At 44.2% G+C, this 23,889-nt stretch overlaps 2 protein-coding genes across 2 annotated transcripts in view; one reads left to right on the plus strand and one right to left on the minus strand.

The window, feature by feature from the left end:
• Positions 1 to 379: 379 nt before the first annotated feature.
• Positions 380 to 1,126, minus strand: LOC137271806 (uncharacterized). The gene has a single exon (XM_067804208.1). It carries the CDS (start codon positions 1,124 to 1,126, stop codon positions 380 to 382), a length of 747 nt encoding a protein of 248 aa, XP_067660309.1.
• Positions 1,127 to 1,263: 137 nt separating this feature from the next.
• Positions 1,264 to 23,889, plus strand: part of LOC137271807 (uncharacterized) — an 85,213-nt gene continuing 62,587 nt past the window's right edge. The window contains exon 1 of the mRNA XM_067804209.1: positions 1,264 to 1,386. Coding sequence (XP_067660310.1) covers positions 1,264 to 1,386 — 123 coding nt within the window. The remainder of the gene's footprint in view (positions 1,387 to 23,889) is intronic.

The raw sequence follows: 23,889 nt of genomic DNA on the forward strand, positions 1-23,889 counted from the left end.
CTTTTAAACAGAACAAACGCCAATCTTGGCACAATTATGTATCCAAAATAAATTCTCGGACACCCATGTCCAAGGTATGGAACATGGTCCAGAAAATCAAAGGTAAAGGTACTAAATCTACTGTCCATCATCTTAAACATGGAGATCAATTGCTTACTGATAAATCAGATATTGCTAATAAACTAGGTGAAACCCTTGCTAAACACTCTTCCTCTTCAAATTATGTACCTAAATTTCAGCAATATCAAAAACAACAAGAAAAGAAATAATAATAATAATAATAATGCACATTTATAATGCGCCTTTTCCACGCCCTTAGGTATGCTCAAAGCGCTACAGAAATAAATAGAAATATGTACAAAGATGAAGATGGGTTAAATTATGTGAAGTATAATGAGAAAAGGTGGGTTTTCAGTTTTGCTTTGAAACTGTCAAAACTTTTGGAGTCTTTGATATCACATGGAAGAACATTCCAGAGGACTGGTGCTGTGTAGGAGAAGCTGCGGTGTCCGAAAGATTTCAGTCTGTAGGTGGGTATCACAAGAATATTCTGAGAGTTGGAACGGAGGGTGCGGGCTGGTACATATGGGTGAAGCAGGTTAGACAGGTAGGAAGGGGCCAAGCCACGAAGACATTTATATGTCAGGCAGAGTATTTTGAAGTCAATTCTTGCTTTGACTGGTAGCCAGTGGAGTTCTTTCAGGATAGGAGTGATGTGGGCACATTTGGAAGTTCTACTGATAATGCGGGCAGAGGTGTTTTGTATCCTCTGCAGTTTAACAGCCAGATTGGAGTTAATGCCAGAAAGAACACTGTTACAATAGTCGAGCCTGGATGTTACCAGAGCTCGAACCAGGGCTTGAGTTGCTGCAGAAGTCAAGTACTGGCGAATGTTGCTGATCGACCGGAGATGGAAGAAGCATACTTTGCTCACTTGGTTGACATGGGCATTGAACGTCAAAGAAGAATCAATGTGAACGCCAAGATTCCTCACAACATCTGATGGGCAGATATCCGCATCTGCAACTTTGAGGATGACAGCTTCCACCTTGCTTAGTTGTTGTCTTGTGCCTACAAGGAGAGCTTCGGTTTTCGTGTCGTTCAGCTTGAGCTTATTTGTAGTCATCCACGACTTTATGTCTAGTGTACAGTCAGCGATGCGTTGAAGAGACTCAACTCTGATGGGTGAAAGGATTCCAGAAGCTGTGTGTCATCAGCATAAACATGGTGAGACATGCCGTGATCACTGACAATGTTTCCAACATGCCCTGTGTACAGTACAAACAGAACCGGACCAAGAACCGATCCTTGGGGCACCCCACAGGAGACAGCCACAGCAGGAGAGCGCTCTCTGCCCACAAGGACCGATTGATGCCGGTCTGTCAAGTAAGAGGAAACCCACTGAAGGACAAGGTCACACAGTCCATAATGATGCTTCAATCTAGTCAGGAGTTTAGGGTGGTCAACGGTATCGAAAGCCGCGGATAAGTCCAACATGACGAGAGCTGAAATCTTACCCTCATCAGTAGCACGTTGAAGTTTGTCTGTTACCTGGAGCAATGCTGTCTCTGTACTGTAGTACTGCCGGTAGGCAGACTGGAAAGAATCAAGGAGATCATGGCTTAATAGATGTTCTTTGAGACAGGAGTGAACTGCTTTCTCAATGATTTTAGATATGAAAGGCAAGTTTGAGACAGGCCGAAAGTTTTTCAGGTCCTGAGGATCCAGGCCAGACTTTTTCAATAGTGGTCTGACCACCGCCCCCTTGAAACTGTTTGGGAACACACCATTCTGAAGACTTGTATTAACAATCATAGTGATGGGGGAGATCAGCAGGTCCAGGTGCTTTATCAGAAGTTTGGTTGGAATTGGATCAGAGTCACAAGAAGTGGGTTTTGACGAACGAATGAGTTGTACAATATCCTATTAATTTCAATTCTGATAATGGTGAAGATTATAATGAAACGTTTTCTCTTCATGAACTCCATACTGCTCTTGATCTAGCTCATGACACTGCTATAGGAGCTGATAACATACATTATCAACTCCTGAAACGTTTACCAGAATCCTGTCTGGAAACTCTTCTAAATATTTTTGATGATATTTGGACATCGGGTAACTTTCCCCCTTCATGGCGTGACGCCATAGTAGTACCAATACCTAAACCTGGACGTGATCATACGGATCCATCCAATTATCGTCCGATTTCACTAACTAGCTGTGTTTGCAAGACCATGGAACGCATGATAAATAATCGACTAGTTTGGTACTTGGAAACAAATAACCTTATCACAGATATACAATGTGGTTTCCGTAAAAACAGAAGTACTGTCGATCACTTAGTGCGTTTGGAATCATTTGTGAAAAACGCGCTGATTAATAAACAACATGCTGTCTCTATCTTTTTTGATCTTGAGAAGGCATATGACACTACCTGGAAGTATGGCATTCTGAGAGATTTACACGATTTCGGTTTGCGAGGTCGTTTGCCTCAATTCATAGGCAATTTTTTAAATAACAGACAATTTCAAGTCCGCGTGGGTTCTACCCTGTCTGATCATTACAATCAGGATCAGGGTGTTCCACAAGGCAGTATTTTGTCAGTCACACTTTTTAGCATAAAGATAAATAGTTTATCAAAAGTTTGAAACGATTCAATTGATGGATCGTTATTTGTGGATGATTTTAATATCTCTTGTCGTGGTAAAATATGCATACTATTGAACGGCAACTGCAGCTGTGTTTAAACAAAATAGATAAATGGTGTCTTGAAAACGGCTTTAAATTTTCTAAATCAAAAACCAGTTGTATACACTTCTGTCGTAAATACAAACCCCATAAGGACCCAGAACTATTTCTCAGTGGTACCCCGATCAAAGTGGTCAAGGAGGCCAAATTCTTGGGACTTATTTTCGACTCACATTTGACCTTTTTGCCACATTAAATCCCTTAAAGCCAAATGCCTGAAGGCACTCGATTTATTAAAGGTTGTTTCAAATTCAAAATGGGGAGGGGATCAGTCTACCCTTCTTCACTTATATAGATCACTGATCCGATCTAAACTTGATTACGGCTCCATCGTATATGGTGGGGCTTGTCAAAGCAACCTAAAACTACTTGATCCTGTGCACCACCAAGGCCTAAGACTTTGTCTCGGTTCTTTTAGAACCTCTCCTATTGACAGTCTATACGTCGAAGCTGATGAACCTTCTCTCAACTTACGTGGTATAAAACTATCTTTACAATACATTACAAAATTAGCTTCAAATGAGTCTAATCCCGCATTTAATTGTGTTTTTAATCCTCTCTATGGGGATTTGTATAACAAAAAGTGTTCCCTTGTTCCGCCTCTTGGGCTCAGAATTAAGCCATTTCTTGCAGCTTCTAGCATTGAGCTGGAAAATATAGCTCCTTCCCGTCTTCTTTCTTCTCCTCCTTGGCAATTGGTTAGGTCACAAGTTGACCTAACATTAACGACATTTAAAAAATCAGAAACCAACGAATTACAGTATAAACAAGAATATAATCAATTGAAACATAAATATAGCAATTATAAATCCTTATTTACAGATGGGTCTAAGGACGGTGGCGCAGTGGCTTGTGCCACTGTCATTGGATCCAGAACAATATCTTCGAGATTACCAGATAATAGTTCTATTTTTACAGCAGAAGCTAACGCCGTATTAACAGCTCTTAAATATATCCAAAGACATCCTAAACATAAACAGTACATTATCTATTCAGACTCTCTTTCTTGCCTTCAGGCTATTAAAAACCTAACATGTAAACATCCACTTTTAATAGAAATTATTGAACTTTATAACTATCTTGCGACTGGCCAATACGACATCGTCTTCTGTTGGTTACCCAGTCACGTAGGTATTTCTGGGAATGTGATGGCCGATCTTGCTGCAAAAGCAGCACTCACCAAATCTGTGACACCACTTCCTATTTCATATTCAGATTACAAAGCTTGCATTAGAACGTATATCCGTGATCTGATGCAGAAGAAGTGGGACACCCAAGTAGGTATCAATAAATTACATGAAATAAAACCGTATATTGGTTACACCTACTTGGGTTGTCAGTCCAGATATGAAGAGGTCATCATGGGACGATGTCGTCTTGGCCACACAAGATATACACATAAATATTTGCTTAAAGGTGAGAATCCTCCGTTTTGTATCCCTTGTGATGAGAGAGTCACAGTCAAGCATATCCTGCTTGACTGTGTTGAATTCTCCATCACAAGGGATAAGTATTATACAGTTAAAACAATGAAGGATCTTTTTACCAGTGTTGGGTCTCATTTAATTATTGGTTTTTTAAAAGAAATTGATTTCTTGGTTGAATTTTGAAAACCTTTCGTGTAAATAGATGTATTTTAATTATTGGAAGTTTGGATTAGTAACTTGAATTGTTGGTGGCTGTATCCTCAAAGGGGGCTGAAGTATTGTAAAATTATTGTCCTCCTGAGAGGGTACGTAAGTCCAAAAGCATTCACAGTCAATTTAAACGTTCCATTGTTCTTAATTGTAGTATTTGTGTATTTTTAACTTTTGGCTAGATTTGTCTAAATTGCTAACAGCTGAGGGGATGATGTAAATCCAACTAGGGTCCATGCAGGTAGCAAAGGCACTGTAAGTCCCCATGGTCCCTAGTATGGTGATCTACCTTCGGTTGTTGGCAATCTATAGCCTGATTTTATACTGTATTGTCCGAATAGTGATATTAGTTTTAACTTTCCACACTAGTTTTAATTCAAACTGTGATATTCTAGTTGTTTTACTGTCCTTCGTTGACTATCCATATATTTCATTTCAGAATTAAATGTTCTCGTCACGATATGGCTGAGACATTGCCGATGTGACGTTAAATATTAACTCACTCACTCACTCACATTTAATGGTGACATTAAAATGTTTGAGAATTGGAAAGCGGCATTTGTAGCTTGTGTGGACATGGCACCAGCCACCCCCGAATACAAACTGTTACATTTAAGACAATGTCTTACCGGAGAAGCATTGAAAGTAATAGCTAGTTTAGGTCATAGTGCGGCTGCATATGACATCGCATTAGAACGTCTTGAACGTAAGTATGGTGGCAAAAGACGTAACATCGCTTTGAAGTTAGAAGAAATAACAAAGTTCAGACCAATTAGGTCAGGTAATGCCAGGGACTTGGAGAAGTTTGCTGACTTGCTTGATATTTTGGTGGCAAACCTTAGAGAATCAGATAAGTTAGAAGAGTTGGGTAATGGAACCTTATACTCACAATTGCTACAGAAATTAACAGAGGCCATGGTAATACAATATCAGAGGTGGATATTTGAGACACAGAGACAGGAATCTGTCGAAGTCCTTAGGGAATGGATTCTGCAAGAATCGGAGTTTCAGGTCATTGCAAGTGAAGTGATAAATGGGGTTGCTGAAAGGCAGAAATCACATGAACGTAAAACATCAGGTAAAAATGGGACGTTCTTTGGCAATAAAGCAAACACAACGGGTCAATGTCAAATGTGCTCAGGTGCAAATCATGAGATGTGGAAGTGCACCAAGTTCAAAGACTTGAGCGTTAGTAAGAGGTGGGAGGTTGCAAAGAGGTTGAATCTTTGCTTCCGTTGTTTAGGTCCCAACCACTGTGGTAGGAGTTGCACTAGGTTTAGTGAATGTGGAATAGGTGGTTGTTTAGCTAACCACAATCGCTTACTTCACACTGATAGGAAAGTAAGGACTTGGACAGATGGGGCAAAGGTAAGTTACCCCTTAAATCCTGTGAATGAAACGCAACCAACCACAATGTCTACCTCTCAATGTGACATATCATACACAGCACTGAGAACTGTTCCAGTAGTTCTCAAAAATGGACATCGCAGGATTACAGTGAATGCTCTCTTAGATGATGCAAGCACGCAGACATACATAAATGAAGATATAGCTGCAGAACTTGGGTTACAAGGACATTATCAAAAGGTGTCAGTGAATGTTCTAAATGGCCGAAAGGAGAGTTTTGAATCAATGACTGTTAACTTTGGGTTAGAAAGCATTGATGGTTCAGTTGATGTATCAATGTCAGCTCTCACAACTACAAATGTTACAGGCAAAATGCAAGTAGTAGATTGGGAGAAACATGGACAAAAATGGAAACATTTGGATCATATTAAATTTCCAAAAATTATTTCTCGTACTGTGGTTGATGTCCTCATAGGCATTGACTACATCGACCTTCATCGTTCATATAAAGAGGTAAGTGGTGGTCCAGGAGAACCGGTTGCAAGACTTACACCTCTTGGGTGGACATGCATAGGACGTGTTCACTGTGAGAACCAAACACATTTTGCAAGTACTTTTCTCGTTGACAACAATAGAACTGAACTGCAAAATCTCGATGCTTTAGTGCACAAGTTCTGGGAGTTAGAGAACATTTCGTGTAGCTCAATGAATGACTACACTGATGATGAAATGGCTGCAGTTGAAAAAGTTAAACAGACACTTCAGTACAACAATGGCCATTACCAAGTAGGTATACCTTGGAAAAATGACACACAGACATTACCAGACAATTACAACATGGCTTTCAGTCGTCTTCTTAGCACTGAGAAGAAACTGTCGAAGAACAAAGAGATTGCTGAAGCATATTGCTCAGTTCTTGATCAGTATGTGCAAAAAGGATGCATTTGCAAGGTACAGTCTGAGGGAAGTGAGATTCAATGGTTACTACCTCATTTTCCTGTAGTTCGTTCAGACAGGACTACAACCAAAGTACGCATTGTATTCGATGCTTCTGCAAAGTGTCAGGGAGTTTCACTCAATGACACAATACATCCAGGACCGAAATTGCAAAATGACCTTTTTGAAATCTTGCTCCGTTTTAGGAAGCAACCCATAGCACTTGTTTGTGACATCTCAGAGATGTACCTACAAATTGAGGTGAAACCTGAAGATCGTAAATACCTCAGGTTTCTATGGCGATCCATGAATTCAAATGAAGAACCAAAAGTGTATGAGTTTAAACGAGTGTTGTTCGGTTTGAATTGTTCACCATTCGTAGCACAATACATTTCTCAAGAACATGCCAAAGCACATCAGACTGCATTTCCACTAGCTGCAGACACTGTAGTAAACTTCACATACATGGACGATAGTATGGATTCAGTTGAAGATGAGATGACTGGGACAGAGTTGTACAATCAGTTGAGTGAGCTATGGCGCACAGCAGGTATGAACGCTAGAAAATGGCTTTCAAATTCTTTAGATGTTCTCGATGGAATTCCGTTAGAATCTAGGGCACAGAAGGTAAACATCAACAAAAATGAATTACCGTCAGTGAAAACACTAGGTCTTATGTGGATTGCAAATGATGATGAGTTCAGTTTCTGTATGAATGTTCCTGAAGACAATTTGAAGACGATAACCAAACGAATGTTTCTTGGTGAAATCGCAAGGATCTTTGATCCACTTGGACTCTTGACACCTTTCACCATTGTGAGTAAAATGATGGTTCAAGAGATGTGGATAGCAGGTGTCGGATGGGATGAACAGCTTGATCCGGATCTGAATCTTAGAACTTTGAAATGGGTGAATGAGGTGAAAGAGTTATGCCATATCAGAGTACCACGGTGCTTGAGAACCAAATCTGAAATAGAAAGCAAAATATTTCATGTATTTACAGATGCATCCCAAGATGCATATGGAGTAGCAATATATGCAGTTTATACTTACCAGAGTGGGGAAGTGGTGAGTCGTTTAGTTACCTCCAAAAGCAGGAGTAGTATAGGGAATAGGGGTTTTGGCTCACTTTCAAGAAATGTCTCTACAAAGCCTTATTTAGTAAATAAGGCTTTGGTTGGGACCTTAGATCTTGCTACTATTACCCCTACTACAAAAAGGTTGGGTGTCTATGAAACAGTTTACCGTGTATTGGTTGGAGGTAACACTGTGCCGTACGGTACGATCAATAATTCTTCTCTTACAAACCCCCTACCCGGCCCATCCCTCAAGTAGTACAAGTTAGGTTCGTCGGCTTTCATATCCACTTTATCTATGTTGTAAGTTTTGACTGACCATATAGGATCAGTGGCCCGCTTACGGCTATCGCCCTCGTGTTCCCCCGGCTGGTATAGATACCTCCCACTATAAAAAGTTGGCGGTCTATGTCATGTTTATATCGATGAAACAGTTTAACGTGAACCGCCTACGATCTCTTTGGTGTTCATAATAAAGGCTTGCTGGGCTTTTTGTATCCCCTGTTCTATGTACTTTTTTTTCTCGTCCTCGCTGATAGCAGACTTACGAGACTTGGATCGAATATCTTGTTTCATTCCGTTATATTTTTTGAGTTCAGAGAGGATTGAACGAAACTCCTCTTCTGAGATCTTACTATCAGAGAGTGCCGTGGAAATACGCTCACTCACTGTGTTCAGCTTTGCTTCGGCCAGAACCCTGATCTCGTCGTGTTTCAATGCCTTACGATTAAGTCTGCGTGATACTAACTTAAGCGCCAATCCTGCTAACCCTGCCACCCCTGCCGTTATTTCAATACCTAGCACTATAGGTGCAGCCACGATGGTAGCCAACAACCCAACGCCTGCCGCCCCTAGTCCCATGCTGGTTGCCATAAGGGTAGTGTCAGCCCCGTCCACGATATTGAAAGCTCTATTGTACTTTTTACATAGTGCTTTCCGCGTGTCACGGTCTTGTTCTAGTTGACGTTTCACATCACATAACTGCCTCAAGCGGAACCCATCTACGGTTTCCAGCGTCTTCGCTACTTCCTCTACGACTGGGTACAGACCCATCCTATAATATATATTTTGAAAGATATTTTAATTGGGTTTCAGTTAAAAGTCTATTAATGAATTTGAAGTCTACAAGATCTAGCTTATTAGTCAGGGTAATAGGTGAGAGGCTAATAGAATTTCCTGTTGTAATAAAAACCCCACTGAGGCTTATTAAGCGGTTTATAGGGTCCGCGTAGGTATCCCGTTGTATAACAATACGACAATATTGGTCTAGGTGTTCGTCAAACCAATGTATTGACACCCCGGGTAAAATTTGGTGTACTCTTGAGGTGTTTTCATTACCTGAATAGGAAAAGAAGACTTCTATGATGAGTGTGAAAGGGAGTACTATTCTATCAAGATATCTACTATAAGCATTATTGCTAAATGTTAATTTATTTTTTTTTATAGACTTTAACATATTTTTTTCGATACCAAGAGTTATCATGTATAATTCACCCTCCGAAATGAAATCCCCGGGCCAGATACCGTTATTCCTAATCTTAGAGACCAACTCCAATTCTTCCACCCCATCTTTTAATGTGATATAAGGTGAGGTGAACGTTAAGTTGATCAGCCATTTAGGCTCTTTAAAATCTGATAACGACACCCGTCTGTACACGTTGTCTTTGAAGTGCAGGATATATAATTCATCTTCCTCACCAGGCTGATCGAATCCCTCCGTATCTCCTAAGTCGTTAAGCGTAGTGTTGGGATGATGACTGGTCATTATTATACTATTAAGATATAATTTCCAACTGGTTTTTTGATAATAATTCAGGGGTTAACTTCATACCCATGAAGTGTATGTTGTCAGGCAGGAAGATCTTGGTTAGTGATATCTTGTTTTCCACGATCACGTTGACCCCCTCCATACTGGTGTCGGCTCCAACACCCACCCGCACATAAACGTTGCAAACTTGATACTGGTGTTGTTTCACCCACCCGAGTTTGATCCCCTTCACGATCTCGACATCATTCCCCGATGGTTCCCCTAGGTAGACTTTGATGATCAGTGTTGAGTTTGCTGGTAGACTCTCTAGTATCTTAACCACGCCTTCGAATTCAGACACTAACTGCAATGTCACGTTTTGTATGGTCAGTTTACTCGATAGCATGTGGGCTGCCATAGTGTTGACTGGGCTGACGACTACGCTACGTCTCTGAGTTGGGACGTAAGCCACGAGCAGGGTTCCATTGTTCACGACTTTGTTTAGGTGGTTGTCTTTGTTATCAGTAAACACGTAAGGGGAGACGAGTCTAATATTGAGAAACCAGTCGTCGTTATCGGGTAACAACACCCACTTGTCATCTTCGGTGAAGACGAGCATATATGGTTTGTTTTGGACGACGGTAGTGCTCTCAACATCGTCTAAGTCGAACAGTTTACCCCCGAACGATGGGTATATTATCCAATTATTATCACCGGTGTCGACAAGGGCGTACTTAGTGTTGACTGTTGCTCTTGTGGTATCTACTATATCACTTAGGGTTCCACCGGAGGGGATTTCAACGCGTTTGTAAATGTTGTTTTTCAGTTGCAAGGCGTACGATTTACCATCTACTCCGGGAGCGTCGAAACCGCGCGTGTCTCCAAGGTCGGAGATCCCGATATTGACGCATTTTTTCACTCCGGGCCCTTGTGCGCTGGTCATTTTACATGAAGCGTTAAGCTGAGGTATCCTATATTTACAGGATTATGATTTATATCTAACACCGATATTGTCAGCTCAGGTATGTTGCCCTGGGTTAATCTCTTATACTGTCGTGGTGAAAATGACTCGGTTCTACCGTCGTTGTATTTCTCAGTTTTCACCGGCACTGCTCTCAGTATAGTGGAAGGGTGACCTCCTTGAATGTTGTACGTTGTGCTCACCTGACCGAGATGAATGTACAGCTCTCGGTACGGTACTAGATCGGGTAACTTCGTGCCTGTGACGGTTGTTGTTGGTTTTATCTCGTCAAGAGACATACCGAGTATCCTCGCTAATGGTCGGCCGAGTCTTAAGGAGGTTCTTCCGTTGTTGATTAACACCACTGTACCGTTTGAGTCGTTCATCTTGAGTTCGGCTCCCAGGGGTTTGAAGACCTCGTCGTTTAGAGAGCACACGCTGTAGTAGCCGTCAGTTATCTGGCTGCGAGTTCCACTGACGAACAGCTTATTGTTGCTGGCGTTGATGTTAGTCCATTGCGGTAGGTAGGTGATATCGCAGAGTGCGACTTCGAGTTGACCTGACGTGTTATCGATCGCGTGCGTCAGCTGAACGGCCTCACCGCTCGTTATTCCTGGAAGTGTTATGTACATATTATAATATATAATTTATATATTATAATATGGATTTAGCACACTTGAAAATCGTGGTGAATGCAGATGGTACGGGGTTTAAAACAACCTTTATTAATATCTTTGAAAACTATGTCGTGTCCGTTAATAACGCGCAGGCGGTGGTAAACTGGAATCAAAACCCAATGCAGTTTTGGCAGAACCAACTCAACTTTGCTGTGTGGTGTGCGACGACAGGGTCGGGTGTGACACCAGACTACGGTATAGACGAACTGAGTAAGGCGGTTATTTTGTTTCATATTTATTATCAAACGAGACGAATATTGAAGGAAATAAGTGCTCCTCTTCCCCAAGATAAAGCGTGGAGTATGACGAATAACCCCTATGATAGACGCGCTTATGAACGTGTTTGTGGGGAGTTTGAGATTCCAACGAATAAAGACTTTCGCCTTCCTGGTGTGAACCATGGTCTCGGTATAGTTCTCGTGTACTTCTACAGGTCCGGAACATATTATGCCGGTTCTAAAGATGGTTCATACAACCCAAACCGTCATACATTTACAGGCCCCACAACGAATGAAAAGATCCATGTCAGCTGTATAAAGCAAACCAATCCTGATGCAGCCACAGCCTGGACTAAAATGATCTCAAAAACATCGAAAGGATTCACTCGTGCTGGTACAATACGCTTGAACGACTCGATTCGAACGTACGTGTGGGCGCTGTTGGGTGCGCAGTCGATGACGCGTTCCAACATCCTCGGTAAGGGAACTGCTTACGACGCTCAGACACAATTCGTTTCCAACGTTGAGGATGCTATCAATTCTCCAGTTGATCTCCCGAGGGCCATCGACCGTTACCAAAACGTGTTAGAATACGCCAGATCGAAAGTCAATTACGTGTTCGGCGTGGGGTTGTACATGGCTCCGAGTAATATGCAACTGAGAATAAAAAAAGTGGTGGGTTATAACAACAAAATAGTCATAGCCACGGCGGACCAAAAGTTGGGTATCAACCCCGATATTAACACCCCCTATATCCCACACATCCCACCACGTGAAAAGGGTATAGTGGCGCCACCCGCGGAGTCTAAAGTTCATGTGCCCCCCACACACCCCCATATGCATGTGGGGGTACCCCCCTATCAGCAGCATATTGATAATAAAACGGCCCTGGTGGTTGGTGGGGTAACTTTGGGACTTATTTGGTTAAAGATTTCTTAGCCGCTACGTACACCAGACCCGCCACGGCGACGATGGCTGCCCACATGTTTTGACTGAGCCACATGGCAGTTTTAGCCAGAGCGCCCAACAACCACGAGACGATGCTACCCAGGATGCCGGGAAGGGCTTCGGCGGCTTTACCAGCCAGTTTAGCTAGGTGTTCCCCTAGTTTTTTTATCCAGTCTTTAACACCACCGCCTGTGGGAGTTCCCCCGCCGCCAGGTGTGGGGGTTCCTCCCACCAGTGACACCACCAGGGTTGATATGATGAAACCCAATGCAGTTAGAATGCTGACGATGGTGATCCCTTGCTCCCGGAACAATATCCGAATCCTGTTGGCTAAAGTTGTATCCTCATTCAGTATTCTATCGATTGTTTCCCGAATGCGACTGATCTGGGATCGAAGCTGTTCACGATTCGAGGAAGCGGCTTCCAATCGTGTACGTCTCTCGTCTTCTAAATCACGTAGTCGTTCATTGATACGACGCTTCATATCATCGTTTTCAGTTTCGTTGAGTTTGGTTTTTTCCTTAGCGATGTGCTCGTCGATTTCGTTCAGTTTCCCCATGTTGTTCACGAGTTCTCCACGCACGCGTTTCACGGCTTCGTCTAAGCCGTGCAGTTCCCTTACCGGAAAGTCAAACCCCGGTAACGGTTTGTCCCAGTAGGTGCTCAACAGTTTTTCTATGCTGTCCGAGGCTTCTGTAGCACGCTGTGGTGTCATTTCATCTCTAGTGGTGAGGTGGGATCTGGTAGCTTGCAGATCTTCAACAACGGCCTTAGGTATTGCACCAACGTAATCATTCATGTTTAGATGTTCACGGATAAATTCGACACCATGGCGGCTGGCTAGAGTTGACAAGGCCAGTGGTTTTTTAGTGCGCTTGTTAAAGAGGTCAACCTCTGGTTTAGATTTAAGGCGTAGAACACCCTTTGTATCAATAAAAAAATTATCAAGGTATCGGCCCTGTGGATCAACGTAGTATTTATCACTTCTTAAACTTTCGTAATAATCATCTACCGTTGTTGCTAAAAGTTCTTGGTTCAATGGTGAACTAGTAAATGAGGTCTCCTGCTCATCAGATGCCTGGGCACTAGCGCCCGGCATCTCCGTCATATCTATGTCTTCATCCATTAGTATTTAAATATATTTTATTTATATATAACAATGTACGGCAGAAAATTAGATCCTTTCAGAAGATTGAGAGAGCCACTAGGTGCCAGAGCCGTGCGCCAGTCGGTGACCATCACCAACAATCCCAGCAAGATAGACCAGAATCAAACTCTGCTGGTTAGATTTCCAAACCTTGGTGAGAATGACCTCATTGTACCAGGCACTGTTCGACTGGCGTTCAATATCACGTTGACCTCCGACAATGACAAACGCGAGCTAGTGCGTAACGTGGGTCGAGCTATCATCAAGAAAACGACCGTCAAGATCAGCGGTAACGAGGTGCTGAGCATCGACGACAGCGACGTGTTTCACTGCTACAGGGATCTCTGGAAAAGCGAGGGAGAACGAGTCAATGATGTGTACCAGGGTATCAGCAAATCAACCCGGGCGCGCGTAGGGTATGTCTTCACGCAAGACCAGCTAGACAAGCTATCGGACGGTGAAAAGGCCATCGCTCGAGCATACGGAAATCGATTCTGCGTGCCGCTCGACTTCGAGTTGCTCACGGGACACGCGCCGTTTTACCAGGCCGCGCTGGGTGATAGGCTCGAATACGAGCTCACGTTTAACGATTATAGCAAAGTAGTGCGTACGCCGAACGGTGATGAGGCCAGTTATGTCATAGACAACATCTCTCTGGAGTTCGACATGGTCACTAGCCCGGAGCTGGCCAGGCAGGTTCGAAGCCAGTACTCTGGGAAGATGGATATCCTGTACGATCGCGTACTGAGGCATAGATCAGTCGTGCGAGATAAGAGCGACACTGTGTGGAATATCAACCTGAACGTGCCGGCGCGATCGATGAAAGGTATCCTGGTCGTCCCCGTGGAGTATTACGATCCATTCCGGAGGGACAGCGAGAAGTTTTTCAACCCCGAGATTGAAAAGGTGGAAGTTACCATCGAGGGCGTGCCCAACCAGCTGTTCAGTCATGGTATGAGACCACACCAGCAGTGGGATGAGATAAAAAAGCTACCAGTGGGGGATTACATAACAAAGGACCTGGACCTCGGCTCCGTGCAGATCGGTGAATACCTGACCACCAAGTACGCCCTATGGTTGGACATGCGATCCACGGATGATGATAAACTGCACGGTAGCGGGCGCCGTATAGATAACGGCAGCGAAGGGATAACCATCCAGATTACTAAGAAGGCTCAACCCGCTGGTAAGTTGAAATTATATCTGTACGTTATTATGGACGCGCAACTTAATATAGACAATGGGAGATTCGTGCAAGCCATCTACTGATGGGGGGTACCCCCCCACACCCCCCAACAATATGTTGATATGTTGGAGGGTTACTACAAGGATGTGTTCGATAACATCGTTATCATGTGTCCTACTCTGAGCATGAATAAAACGTACGCGCGACCTTGGGTGATGACGGACCCGGACGTACACAAAATCGACCCTGGAACACGCCTGCAGGACTGGTTGAAAGCTCTTCACGAGAAATTTAAAGGGGAACCGACGCTGTTCATACTGGACGACTGCAGCGCTAATCGCGAGATAACAAAAAAGAGAGACATGCTATCGTACCTGGCCTTCTCCGGCCGGCATGCAAATCACAGCGTCTGGGTGCTAACGCAGAAGTTCAACTCGGTGTTGAAAGACCTCAGGGAGCAGACGCGATGGGTGGCCTTATTTCACTGCAAGGACAGGGATTCGTTCGAGGAGTGTTTGAGAGAGAACGATGTGATGAGCAAATTAGAACGGGAACGGGTGAAGAAACAGCTCGCTGAAACTAAACACGCTAAGCTCGTGCTAAAGACCGACCAACCAGTAGCATATGTAGTATGCTAAGCAAAGCTAAGCAAAGCTAAGCAAAGCTAAGCAAAGCTAAGCAAAGCTAAGCATATAGCTATGATATTTGAAGTATTTGTCGTGTGCAACTTAACCTTCATTTCTCTGTGTTTTGTCTGCATCGGGTATTATATAGTTAAAACTAAATCTTACTTGTTATATTATAAGATGGAGTGTGAGGAATTGCTCGAACAGTTGGGGGTCTCCCCCACTGGGGGTGTGGGGGATTCCCCCAAGCGAGAGAAACTGGTGGCGTTGGCTGTTGGCGGCAAAGCCAAACATTACTTTGGAGACTACACCCCGGATAAAATTCACAAAATGTCAGCCGAAGAAATCGATAAGCTGTACGCTAGATACGAGTCCCGGCTCGGAGCAGAAATGACAAAGACAATAGGATCGGCTATGACCCAGATATACACCGGTATTGTATCACACTTCCTTCCCATTCCACCAGAGCGCCGACTTTACCTGTGGGAGGACCTCGAGAAAGACCCTTTTATCGAACACGCCGTGAGCTCTATCAGCTGCGGGCTGTACCACAAATATGGTATGTTGTTGGCTCCAGTGACGGCGGCGATTATCATGGCAAAACATTGTCAATTTGAGAGAAAGAATAATAATAATAGTATAGATGGATGCTGCACAGGAAACCCCAGTGGAGGTACCCCCAACAGTGATGGAAGTGACTCCTTCACAGGAGACCAGGGAACCAGTGGGGGAAGTGGCCCCTTCACAAACAGTAACCAGACAGAAGAATCCTAAGAGAGTAGCTGCCGGTAAAAAACGGTGGTGTAACCAACATAAAGTGACCAAGCCCCGACTGTTGTTGGCTGTAGGCGTAACTGCTGCCTTGGCTATCTCGTGGTTATATACACGTGAGGGACGTGAGGTGGTACCTGAGGTGGTAACCCCCACTGTTGGGGGTGTGGGGGGTACCCCCACCGTCGACCAGCATATCATGTTATAATTTTAATATTTTATATCATATACATAATGTCTGAGGGGAAAACGTTCGTCAACGACGCATACCACGCCACAGTGGTCACCAGTCTAGCCGTAGGGTACGCTAGGTTGACTAAAATGGTGCTTAAACAACCAACTATCAAGCTAGATTTCAACCTGCAGGATATGGGTATGCTCATAATGAACCTTGGTATGGCGATGGCCACAAAAGACATCCTAGTAAAACAAGGAATAATACCTGATAATATAATGAAATAAATATAGGGATGGCCACGATAGCTATGATGGGGCGGTGGGGCGTTAGTGAATGCCCTGGCATTTTCCGGGAGTAATTTCCTCTTCTCGAAACTACGAGATGATCACGCGGCTGAAATACAGGAAGAAAGGAAGCGGCACGATCTCGCTACTGAGAAATTACAAAGAGCACAGGCCGAGTACGCTAAAAAACGCCTCCAGAGGATCGATTTTATTAATGAACAACTCCAGCGTGAAAACCATGCCGTTCAAACATTCAACGATGTTGATGAAGCAATGAAAGAATACTACCTACTAACTGGTAAACAATTGGAACCGCTCAATAAACCCACACTCGCTCAGTACTACACACCATCCAAGGGACAAATGAATCGTGAACTGGGCTTCATAGTGTTGGGTATAGCAGCTACTGCGTTGGTTGCGAAGCAATTAAATTAAAATACCTATATAAGTAAACATGAGACCCGCTCCATACCGATGCGAATACATACTTATGGGGAAGACCGAGGCCTGTGGTAGGAAATGCAGGAATCAGGGGTTCTGTTGTTTCCATATGGGAAGTCCTAACTACACGTGTTCTGTGTGTGGTATCGGGGTTAAAGGACACTACTGTCTATGTAAAGCTCACGGAGCGAACGTAGTCAGACATCAACTCATCTACGAGAATAAAAAAGGCTACATAAAAGAACGTAGGCGACTGCTCAAGATAGACTCCAATGCGTGAAAGGGTTACCTCCCTTTACTGTGAAGCAATTAGACATTGGTTCTCTTAGGTGTAAACACTATGTCTACTGTACGCGAGCTGAAGAGGGTCGCAAAACAGAGAGGTGTGATCGGGTATTCTCGAATGCGGAAGTCAGCATTGTTGAGATTACTAGGTTTAGAAGTCCCTCCTACGGTAACACAATTAAAAGCTCAAGCAAAACAGCTTGGATACACGGGTTATTCAAACCTGGGGAGAGCCGGGTTAACCGCATTGTTATCACATGCCCCCGTAGCAAAACCTCCCACTGTAAAACAACTGAAAGCCGAGGCACGCGATTTGGGTTTAGGCGGGTATTCTCGTATGAGAAAACCACAGCTTGTAGAATTATTACGACAGAATAGAGCTATTGACCTACAGTTCGTGCGCACTGAGCGCGCTGTAGGCAACTATTTGAGAGGTTGGCGCATGCACGTTGATAGAAACATAGACATTACAGATATCAAGCCTCTGATAGCTGATAAGGTCAACCAGGAACTAAATAACCTAGGAAGTATCAAGTTTCAGATCACAGTGAAAATGTCGCTCGATAAGCAGGTTGGTGGCCCCACAGGGGCCACTGAGTATGTTCAGCCTTACTTCCGAGGTCAACAAGAGGTTGCCACACATACAGAGACCATTGACGCATCAATCGATACCAGTTTTCAGCAGATACTAGAATACCTAGAACGCTACACACACTTGGGGTCCGGGTGGGCTGTAGATAAAATCGATAATGTCTATCTAGACATAGCTAACTACGTGCCGTTCAGAGGCGGGTCATACCTAGCCTTGCCTCCCTACTATAGGAACAAACATGCCATAGTAAACGTTAAGAATAGAGGAAACGATTGCCTGAGGTTAGCTATCAGGTCAGCCTTATTTCCAGCTGGCGCTAATTCAGATAGGCTTTCTAGCTATCCCCAAGATGATGGACTCAATTGGGATGGTATAGATGAACCCACCCCCATATCCCAGATCACTAAAGTAGAAAAACAGAATAATCTGGCTATAAATGTCTTTGGGCACGAAGGTAACACAACAATAGTACACAGGGTCAGCCCGGTGAAGGATCGCCAAGTTATCAATATATTCATGATCCAGCGAGGTGACAAGTATCACTACACATGGATAAAACACTTTAGCAGGCTGTTGTATGACCAATCAGCATACAAAGGAAAGACCCACTTCTGTGAACGATGTCTACATGGCTTCACCCGAGCTGATTTATTAGAATCCCACCGGGATGATTGTCAAGGTGTGGGGCAGACGGCCATACGAGTCGACATGCCTAAGGAAGGTGATAATATCCTAAAATTCTGTAACCACAAGAACCAAATGTCTGTGCCTTATATCATATACGCCGACTTCGAAGCCTTAGTGGCTGCCGCCGGCGAGGCTCCCAGTGGTAGCTTCACCCACAAGACACAAGAGCATAAAGCCTGTTCGTTTGGATACATTGTCGTCCGTTGTGACGGGGAAACGAAAGCTCCGGTAGCATATAGGGGGCCTGACGCGGCTGAAAGGTTTCTAAAGTGTTTGCAGGAGGAAGAAAAAATTATTAGGAATGCATTGTATAAAATCGCTCCCATGCGTCTGACCCGAGTCGACAGGCTAGCCCACGCTAGTAGCACTAACTGTCACGTGTGTGAATCACCACTTAACGGTGATTCGGTGAGAGATCACTGTCACATAACTGGTAAGTATAGAGGCGCCGCTCACAACGCGTGCAACCTCAAGCTTAAAATCAACCCTAAGACAATAAACATCCCCGTTGTCTTTCACAACTTGAGAGGGTACGACTCACACTTGATCATGCAGGCCATCGCGAAAATCGATGGTAATATAACGTGCATCCCCAACAACATGGAGAGATACATCTCCTTCAGCTTAAACGGACTTAGGTTCATTGACTCGTTTCAGTTCCTCCTGTCGTCACTCGACAGTCTGGTCAAGGCCAACAATACCTTCCCTATCACCGATCGATACACAGACGCCGAGACTAGACCCCTGCTTATGAGGAAGGGTGTGTACCCCTATGAGTACATGGATAGTTGGGTCAAGTTCACCGAGACCAGACTACCCCCTATTGACTGCTTTTATAGCAAGCTGAATGAGGCGTCCGTCTCACGAGATGATTACTCGCACGCGACTAACGTATGGAATAAACTGGGTTGTAAGAACCTGGGTGATTATCACGACCTGTACTTGAGGACAAATGTACTGCTGTTAGCCGACGTGTTTGAGACGTTTAGGCGAACGTGTTTCAAGCAGTATAAACTCGACCCCGCATGGTATTACACCAGCCCAGGTCTGTCGTGGGATGCCTTGCTTAAAAAGACCGGAGTTAATTTGGAATTGCTCACAGATTACGACATGCACCTATTCATTGAGAAAGGCTTGCGAGGTGGGATTTCCATGGCATCCAAACGATACGCGAAAGCAAATAATCAATACGTGAAAGGTTACGATCCTAACAAGCCAACCAATCACATTCTCTACCTCGACGCAAACAACCTGTACGGCTGGGCCATGAGTCAGTATCTACCTACAGGGGGATTTGAATGGGTACCCCACGTTGATGTTATGGGGGTTGCACCAGATTCGAACAAAGGGTATATCCTCGAGGTTGACTTAGAGTATACCAAGGAATTACACACATCACACAACAGCTACCCCCTGGCCCCCGAACGTATGAGGGTTAACCCAGACTGGATGTCTGAGTACCAACATAACTTGTCAGGTGGGCGTGTGACAGACGTTGAAAAACTCGTGCCTAACTTAATGAATAAGACCAAGTACATCGTTCACTATCGCAACCTACAGCTGTACCTGTCGTTGGGTATGAGGCTGACCAAAATACACAGGGTGCTCATGTTCGACCAGAGCCCATGGATGGAGCCCTACATCAGAATGAACACAGACCTACGAAAAAAAGCCACCAGTGATTTTGAGAAAAATCTCTACAAGCTCATGAACAACTCGGTGTTTGGTAAGACTATGGAGAACCTGAGGAAACGCGTGACCGTGAAGCTGGTTCGGTCGAGTGAGGAAGACAAGCTCAGGAGATTGATAGCCAGTCCGGCATTCAACCGTAGTAAGATATTCACAGACAACCTGGTTGCCCTACACATGAAGAAAAGCCACATAAAATTCAACCGGCCTGTTTACGTGGGGATGAGCATCCTCGATTTATCCAAACACCTGATGTACGACTTTTACTACAACGAGCTCAAGAAACAGTACGGTGACAGGTGTGAAGTGCTGTACACTGACACGGATTCCCTGCTGATGGAGATTCGAACCGAGGACGTGTACGAGGACATGAAAAAACACCTCGATTTATACGACACCAGCGACTACCCTAAGACCCATGCCATACACAGTACGGTAAATAAAAAGGTCCTAGGTAAAATGAAGGACGAGTGTGCTGGCACGCCCATAGCCGAGTACATAGGTTTGAGACCTAAGATGTACTCCATACTGAAAGCCGACAATAGTGAGATCCGGAAGGCTAAGGGGGTTAAGAAGTATGTGGTGAAACAACACATCAAACACGCCAGATTCAAGGAAGCCCTGTTCAAGACCCGTACCTTTAGGCATAAAATGAACACACTTAGAAGTGATGGGCATAAGATATACGGACTGACTATAAACAAGACGTCCCTGTCGCCTATGGACACTAAACGTTGGATAGCTATTGATGGGATAAACACATACGCGTATGGACATGAAAAAATTTGAGGCTATTTACTACAGCCCGCGTGGGTACTGGAAAGGAGCTAGCGCAGTAGATAAGCTAGCTAAAATAGCGCGAGTACCCCCGGAGGAAGCCAAAGCGTGGCTTGAAAAACAAGCCCTGTGGCAGATCTATTTGCCGGCACCACGCTACGTGCCTAGAAGGAGGTTCGGTATTAACATACCTAATAGCGTTCACCAGGCAGACCTACTGTTCCTACCCCACGACAAGAGGTACAAGTATGCCTTAACCGTAGTGGACGTAGCCAGTCGTTACAAGGAAGCCGAACCCTTGACCACGAAAGATTCGGCCCAGGTAGCCAGAGGATTCGAACGCATATACAAACGCAGTCCGCTGACGTGGCCAACAGAGCTGCAAGTTGACCCCGGACGGGACTTCATGGGTGCCGTGTCACAACTGCTAGCCAAACACGATACAAAGATCAGGCGTGGCACGGCCGGAGCCCATCGCAGCCAAGCCATAGTTGAGAGATTTAATAGGACTTTGGCTGAGCGCTTGTTTGGCCATCAGTATGCTAGGGAGATGGCCACCCCTGGAAAACGATCGACTGAATGGGTCACGAGGTTACCCAAGGTGGTGTCGGCAATCAACCATGAAGTCACCCGTCTCACCGGTAAGAAACCGGCAGACGCTATCAAACTAAAATCAATAGTTGCAGAGTCGGCTGCTCCATTGCGTGGGAAGGAGAAACAGATACCAGATAGGGCCCTAGTGAGGTATCTATACCAGCCGGGGGAACACGAGGGCGATAGCCGTAAGCGAGCCACCGATCCTATATGGTCAGTCAAAACTTACAACATAGATAAAGTGGATATGAAAGCCGACGAACCTAACTTATACTACTTGAGGGATGGGCCGGGTAGGGGTTTTGTAAGAGAAGAATTATTGATCGTACCGTACGGCACAGTGTTACCTCCAACCAATACACGGTAAACTGTTTCATAGACACCCAACCTTTTTGTAGTAGGGGTAATAGTAGCAAGATCTAAGGTCCCAACCAAAGCCTTATTTATTAAATAAGGCTTTGTAGAGACATTTCTTGAAAGTGAGCCAAAACCCCTATTCCCTATACTTCTGCAGGGTTGCTCCTCTTCACTCTGTAAGCATTCCAAGAATGGAGCTGATGGCGGCAGTCCTTGGAGTAAAATTGTTTGTTGCTTCAGCAAAGGTGTTAGAAGTGTCCAGTGTCAACACACATTTTTGGTGTGACAGTAGCAATGTGTTATGTTGGACAAAAAGCCAGAGTAGACAATACAAGTCGTTTGTGGCAAATCGCATTGGTTACATCCAGGAACATACCAGTCCATATCAGTGGAAATATGTTCCATCTCAGTTAAATCCTGCAGACATACTTACCAGGGGTACATCAGTAAAGAATCTAGCCAGTAGCACATGGCTGACAGGACCAGCATTTCTGACTTTCACAGAAAGTGAATGGCCAGATCAAACCGATAGATTTCATAGTGAAAGTACTTCAGAAATGAAGAAAGCATCTAGAAAAAGGGAACTTGTTACTCTACTGACTGAAGGTGAGGGGAAAACATGGCGTCTTCATCCATCCAGATACTCTGACTGGAAGAGGTTGACTAGAATATATGTATGGGTATGCAGATTTATTACCAATGCACGTATTTCACCAAAATTGAGACACATGGGTAATTTGGGGGTAGAGGAAATCCAAGATGCTGAGATGAGAATCATTAGTCAGATGCAACAACAGGAATTTGCATGCATTACAGCATGCATTACAGCATGGAAAACAGCTTCCAAAAGACAGCAAACTCAATGGACTTCAGCCAATAATTGATGAAGAGGGGCTCATTAGATGCAGTGGCAGGCTGAAATATGCTGATTGCTTGTCTTGGGAAGCACGAGTCCCAATAATCTTGCCTCGAAAAAACTGGGTGACAAGACTTATCGTAAAACATTACCACGAAGCAGGTAAACATGCAGTAGGTACAAATCAAACTTTGGCTGCTCTCTCCTCAAGATACTGGGTCATTGCTGCTCGGGAAGAGATTCGAGCATGGGAGACAGAATGCGCCTTTTGTCGAAGACAAAAGGTTCAGCCGAGACCTCAGATTATGGCTCCACTTCCAAAGCTTAGAGTTAGCTATTCACTGAGAGCATTTACTCAAGTTGGAGTGGACTATGCAGGGCCTTTTCTGACTATCCAAGGAAGATCAAAGAAAAGACAAAAACGATATTTATGTCTCTTTACTTGCTTGTCCACAAGGGCTGTACATCTGGAAATGTCATATGGTCTTGACAGTGACTCATTTTTGAATGCCTTCTTTCGTATGACAAATAGGAGAGGGATTCCTAAAGAGGTAGTATCCGATAATGGAACTAACTTTATAGGTGCTGTGAAGGAATTGCGGGATTTGGTTAAACAACTTGATGTGACTGCTCGATCATCCTTGGCTAACAAGGGAGTCATCTCGAGATTCAACCCTCCTCATGCACCACATTTTGGTGGTGTCTTTGAATGTATGATTAAATCGGCGAAAAAAGCTATCTTTGCCATTTTGGGTAAAGGGGACGTCACAGATGAAGAACTAACAACAGCATTTACTGCAGCGGAAGCACTCATCAATTCTCGTCCACTCACTTATCAAAGTGCTAACTGCCAAGATGATGTACCTTTAACCCCAAATCATCTTATGCATGGACAAGTTGGTGGGACATTTGCGCCAGATAGTGTTGATACAACACCATACAACCCCAGAAAAAGATGGAGACGAGTACAAGAACTTGTGCGGCACTTCTGGAGGAGGTGGTTGAGAGAACTACTACCAACTCTTCAAGTCCGAAAGAAGTGGAGAGAGACTAATCGCAATCTGAAGGTAAATGATGTCGTCATCTTAGTATCACCAGATTCTCCACGGGGAAGTTGGCCTTTG

Source organism: Haliotis asinina, chromosome 2, assembly GCF_037392515.1.
Source record: "Haliotis asinina isolate JCU_RB_2024 chromosome 2, JCU_Hal_asi_v2, whole genome shotgun sequence".
In the NCBI taxonomy this organism is placed as follows: Eukaryota; Metazoa; Mollusca; class Gastropoda; order Lepetellida; family Haliotidae; genus Haliotis; species Haliotis asinina.

Coding starts and splice junctions, on each gene's coding strand:
- LOC137271806 (XM_067804208.1), bottom strand. CDS start 1,126: ATGACTACAAATAAGCTCAAGCTGAACGACACGAAAACCGAAGCTCTC.